Below are 6,000 nucleotides of genomic sequence, written 5' to 3'. Positions count from 1 at the left end.
GGGGCCGAGCGAGGGCGGCAAGGTCAGGTGCGGGTCTCGTCCCTGGGGCAGCGGGACCCGCTGGACTGACCCCACCCCCGGGCGGTGCGGGGCTTCGCTCCACCCTGGAACCAGAAAGTTGCCTCCTGGCTCCTTCCCCGTGGAGCCGAGACCCGGTCCTGGCACGGGCGCGTCCCCTCCCCTGCGGGGAGGCTGCGTGGTTTTGGAGCAGCTGGGGCGGGGGCGAGGGGGCTGATCCACCAAAAGGAATTTAAAGAAAAAAAACGTGTGGGGTTGGGGTTGGGGGGGATGCCACTTCCACCAATAAATGGCAGCGTGCTCCCGGTGCCCCTGAGATGGATGCTCTAGAGGAGCGGTTTTCAACCTTTTTGCATTTGCGGACCCTTTTGGAAATTTTAAATGGAGGTGCAGACCCCTTCCAATTGTAAGTGCGGGCATGTGCATACTTTTGATTGATCACGGTCATATTTCACAGGCCCCTTGGATATAATCTGCAGACCCCACAGGATCCGTGGACCACAGGTCAAAAACAGCTGCTCTAGAAACCTTCCTTTACCTGCCCAGTTACTATCAGTATGGTCTTTCAGAACTGTATTAACTAAGTTGATATTGAAAAATGGAAGAAAAAAAAAAGAATTATTTTTGGAAGACAAACTGTTTGTTTCTGGGTGCTTAGCATTGAGTTAGTCTTGCGTATTGTTTCCACATCCGTTACATCTGAAAGGGTTTGGTTTGTAAAAGGCTGATAGCTTTGTAGTGGGAAAGAATCTAGGACTCCAGAATAGCATTAAAAACCTTCAGAAGGAGCATATTTAAAAAAAACCCCAAACACAAAAAACCCAACAAACCCAAACGCATTTGAAATTTTTCATCCTCCCTAGCTTTTGTTTCCCAAATGGGTTTGACTTTAATGAAATCCAAATGAGCCAGATTTGGGCCATGGACAATGCTGTGCAGCCTACCAGATAGTATCTTCATGACAAGATGCAGTTTACTTTGGCAGTACTGTATTTGTTGTACTTATTCACACTCATTTCATCAAGTTCAAACAGTTGTACCTATAGATACCAGGCAAGCTACAGAACAGCTGAAAATATGAGTGTAACCAGCCAATAGTACTCTTTCTTCATCAGTTTTAAGTCTTTGCTAAGCCTGAAAGGTGAATAGGTCTTGCTCTGGCAGCTGTTATTGCAAATGTGTTTTGTTTTGGAACAAGTATCCTGCACAAGATTTTTTTTGCTGATTTAATTAGGGGGCTCTGTTACAGTGAGAGGAGTTTTGTTTCCAGGTAACCAGATATGTAGCACTGAATGAAGATGTTTACTTCTACATTTTGATTTTTTACTTCTTGAACAGTCAGCAGTTCAGCAACTTCATTATAACCTCATTCTAAATACTGAAGCATTTTTGTCTATAAATTGATTTTAACCTGAGCATGCAAGGCCTATGGATAAAGTGTATAAGGTCTGCCTGCGAGATAAATACAGTGTTTTGTTTTGTTTTTTAAAGGGAACCTCCCCCCCATGTTTCAGAAGATACCTGTTTCTCTTTGTTTCCTATCACTTTTCTTAGGAATTGAAAGGGACTTGATTTATGCTCTTTTCACTTATTTGTCATGTGTAAAACACACAGTTTTACCCTCTTCTGCACCGCCCTCCAAAAGTCAGTCCTTGCTTTTTAGGTCTCATTTGGCCTGGAGGACAATAAATCAACATGAAGATTAGAAATTATGGCTTTTCAAGAGACAAAGATTGATGAGAAGGGATGTGAATTGCGCTTCAGGTTTTTGTTTTTTGTTTTTAATTAACATTTAATTCTGGTGTCTAATGACTTGTGAAGATTCAGTGCCCCCAGTTCTTGAAGCTGTCTGGCAAAGTCAGGGAGGAGAAGATTTGACATATCTAATGTTTATTGTTATAAAACAAACTTAATTTTAAAAATGTTTCTCTTTACAAAAAGAGAAAACTATAGCCACTTCCAGTAATTACTGTCAATACCAGTCAGCATCATGCAGTTTGAAATTATGGAATGGCAGGAAATATTTAAAAGGCTGAAATGCAGACTTGCATGTTATCTTGGTTAACCTTTACAATATTTTCCTCTAAATCGTAATGTGGCCTTGAGAACATTATTAAGATAAGCTGAAACCCGCTAGGCACACTAAGATTCAGTTCCCCGTGGCTATGTTTTTGTAGTTCAGTCCTGGGACCCACACTTTCCACTTCAGATGATGTGGGTAGGCAGCTTCCTCTGCTTTGGGAGAGATAACAGCTTGCCCCTGTCCTTTTCACTACAGGGGCAGCAGTGAGAACAGTGGGTGACCTCCATCCTGTTTGAGAGACAAGGAAATGAGAGGGGCACCAGTATTTTAGAAGCCAGGACATAGCTGCTTAAGAAACTGGATTAGACCCACTGAATTCTGCTGCTGCAATCCTCTGGAAGCAATGCTGGCAAAATCCCTCCATTGTAGCTTTGGTATTAGCAGCCCACTGAGGCAGGGAGTTGCGTTGCACATTTTTTGGGGGTTTGTTTGTATGCACATAGCCATTAGGGCTAGAAGTTCTCAGTAAAAAGCTCAGATCTTGTTTCATGTCTCATGTCTCAATGAGCTGGTTCTTTAGGCCTAGTATCTGTGCCTTAATCCAGCTCAGATTGTCTCCTCTTTATAACGGATCAGCAAAACAAAGTCTAATTTAGTCATCTGATTAGACAGAATATAATTATAGAATACTAAAGGTTTTTTTTTTTTTTATATAAATTACATCAAAAGGAAAATAAGTACAAGAGGTCCTAAGTCAAATTCTAAGAAGAAAGCCTCATAACCATAACTTCTTTCTTTTAGAAGTAGTATTTTGCAGCATCTGGAAGTATGCCAATTTCAAAACATATTGTTGTTTTTTTCTATTTTTGTGGTGTACTTGTAAAGCAATATTAATACCTTGAGAGTGTTAATAATAATATTCACAATAGGTTATCATCAGAGGCAAACATGCCAAATCCTTGTTTTGTAAGCTTGTTAGTCTTTAATTAGTCTAAGAAATACCATGTAGTTATTCAGCTCCTTTGCTCAGATATTTAAGAGAATCTTAAGATAGGAGTGGGAAGTCTTGGTATAAATGATCTAGATTTCCGTTTTCTATGAAACATCCCTTTATCTTTAAGGCACCAAAATATCTACATAATTCATTAAACTCCTCGGTTCTATTTCTTGAGGAATGTGTTTGATTCTTTGGATTCCCTCTCTCTTGGTTAACTCCAAAGTTATATAGTTTGTTTCCTGGTAGAACAGACTGTAAATGGGATTCTAGTACAAGAAAAGAAGTCAGGAGTTATAGAAACAGGCGTGAAAACTGAGGTGAAAAGAAAGAGCAGACCTTTTCCCATGCAGTTGAATGATTTCTCATGAGGCAGCAGATGAAAGGATTGGAGTGACTGCAGTTGGAAAGACACCTTCAGTCTAACATGCATGTCAGTGAAGCAAAAGAGAAAAAAACCTTTCCTTCAGTTTTTGAAATTTGGCATATGATAGCACTTACTGTACAGCTAGTCATACTTGTCTGTGTGTGGCCTTTTTATACAGCAACAGGGATAACAAAAGCCACAGTTATAACAATGCTAAAGTATTCTCATAAAATTCTGCATCTTTATCATTGGGCTTGAAGATGAGTACATTCCAAGTTGAAGGTGTCCATCAAAACTGTCCTTATAACAAAGTTCTGAGCATCTGAAGTTCTTGACTTTTGTTACAGGGTACGTTTTTCCTTTCCATGGTAGTGCATGCTCACAATAAACACATTTTTAATGGATATAAACAAAGTTAAAATAAATAGCCTTACCTTTCTTTTACAAGCAAGTTACAAAGCATCCTGCCCACTGAGAAGGATAAGCAAGTTATTAAACCATAGCTTTCAAATCTGATCCCTCACCTGGTCCAATTTAGCTGCTTCTTCCTTTTATATACAAACAGCAGAGCCCAATAGGTGCATGGGCCTCCACTACATCTATACCTCAGTGCTTAATCCTTCCCTCATTGTCCATACAACCCTGCAGTTATCATGGAAAGTAGATTTGAACCAGGGATTTTGATGACCCTGGTTGTACCATCAAAAAAAAACTCTACAGGAAAGCTTTGGTGGTTACCCAATAACAGATCTAACAGACCCACAGGTAGCAGCAGGCTTTTAAAGTATGCTGGTTTCTATAATTAGTTCTCAGCAGTTCGTCAACATATGACAATCTTTAGCTTTCATGTAGTGCTTTTCCTTTGTAGATTTTAAAGTACTTTCTAAAGAAAATAAGTATATTTATCCTATTTTACAGATATGAAACTATGACAGTAGGGTGAAATTACTTTTCAGAGGTCACACAAGCAATCAAAACCATGAATGGAATTCAGATGTACTGAGATATCTGACATGCCATATCTATTGTATCATGTTACTGCCCATTTTATGTCAATATCTTATCATTATGCTCTGTTCTAGAGCAGGGATGTAAAACTCATCCCTTCTTGCAGGCCAGATTCAGATGCAGCAGTGGGGCAAGCAGTAGTTGTGCGGGGGTTAACACAGCTATTGTTCTTCTCCCCCACTATTCATACCCTGAACAGAGCTCTAGCTCCTTGATTTCAATGGTGGGCCCTGCCCCCAAATTCCTGGCCTCAGAGCCTCAAGAACCAGACTACATGGCTCTGTAGGCTGCATGTTTGACACCTCAGGCCTACAGCAGGGATAGGCAACTTTCTGTGATTGTGGGACAAAATGACCTACCCTAACGCAGAGGTGGGTAAGCAGGAATTAGGACCAGCTGGCAGCTGATCTGCCCCTATGTTGGCACAGGTACAAGTGACCACTGCCAGCACTTCTCCCAGTAGTGCCAAATGCTGCTGAAGCCCCATGCCTGTGAGCTGGATCCAGTGGTTCTGTGGGAGGGATGATCCATGTGGTAGGTTCCAAGGCCTGCCCTAGAGCAGTAGTGGCCAACATTTTTGGTAGGCATGTGTGACAGGGGGCTGTCTTGTGGCTGGTTGAACGTTGGCCCACCCACCTGTCTAGGGCAGTCTGCCAGCCTGCCACGCCTTTGATGTAATAATTAATAGATGTTTACAAGGCGGGAGGCTGTGTTACTGCCCGATGCCAAGTATACATGGCTCTGTACTGTCACTACACAGTGTCCCATGCTTCGCAGTTGGCATCCAATTACTTTCAACTCCCCTGACCCCATTGCTGGGCTGTACTCAGCCTCTGGCCCAAACTTGGCCTCAGGCATCCAGAGACTTACCTGGGCCACATGCCCCCCCTCACCAGGGCCTCAACTCATGTCCCCTTAGTGGAGCTTCTGGGCCTTATGCCCCTTGGGCCTCAGGAGTCTGTCAACCTACCTGGGTCCCCAGCTCAGCCTCCAGCCCACTCAGACCTCAGGTGTCTTATCGATGTGCCTAGACCCTGCCTGTCCCTGCTACAGGGTTACCCACCAGGTTGTGGGGGCCAAGGCTATAAGGTGCTCCATACTTGCCTTTCACTAGGGTGGCAACTGGTGTAGCATTTCCTAGGGACCATCCTGCCACACGCAGCCCCACCGCACCATCCATCCCTAGTAGGGTTTTAGGTCATTCCCCCAGACCAGGAACCTCTTCCATCCCCATAGTTCCTACCCTGAGCCTCCATGTGTTCTGGGAGCAGCAACTCCAGGTGGCAATGTTCTCTCTCTGACTTGCTGCAGCAACTACCAGCTGAGTCCTGAGGGCCTGTGTTTATATTAAGGCTGCTTGGCCCTATGCTCCAATCCAGGAGCCCTGCCACGGTCATATGACCACCTCATTAGGCTGCACTGCACCAGCTGGCTTCTCCACAGCCTGTTTAAATCCCTTAAAGTGGCAAGCACCAAAGGTACCCAGCCGCAGCATGCCACAAGTTAAGTGCAAGGAGGCTTCAACATAAGCCTCACCCCGTCCCCATCTGTTGCATGTCAAACAATGGCTGCCTGTAGCCTAGAGAAATG

At 43.5% G+C, this 6,000-nt stretch overlaps 1 protein-coding gene and 1 long non-coding RNA gene across 7 annotated transcripts in view; one reads left to right on the top strand and one right to left on the bottom strand.

Moving 5' to 3' along the window:
* Positions 1-6,000, bottom strand: part of LOC112550646 — a 125,065-nt gene that overhangs the window by 54,444 nt on the left and 64,621 nt on the right. The window lies entirely within an intron of this gene.
* The window catches only part of SGCE (sarcoglycan epsilon), a 77,003-nt gene continuing 71,387 nt past the window's right edge, over positions 385-6,000 (top strand). For both annotated transcript variants that reach the window (XM_025206793.1, XM_025206791.1), the window contains exon 1: positions 385-424. In XM_025206793.1, the coding sequence (XP_025062578.1) occupies positions 400-424 (25 nt within the window). In that variant the 5' untranslated portion in view covers positions 385-399. The remainder of the gene's footprint in view (positions 425-6,000) is intronic.

The sequence above is a fragment of the Alligator sinensis genome, unplaced genomic scaffold, assembly GCF_000455745.1.
Source record: "Alligator sinensis unplaced genomic scaffold, ASM45574v1 scaffold436_1, whole genome shotgun sequence".
Classification (NCBI taxonomy): Eukaryota; Metazoa; Chordata; order Crocodylia; family Alligatoridae; genus Alligator; species Alligator sinensis.
Note: the sequence above shows the minus strand (reverse complement) of the source record. Positions and strands in the feature narration are given on the sequence as shown.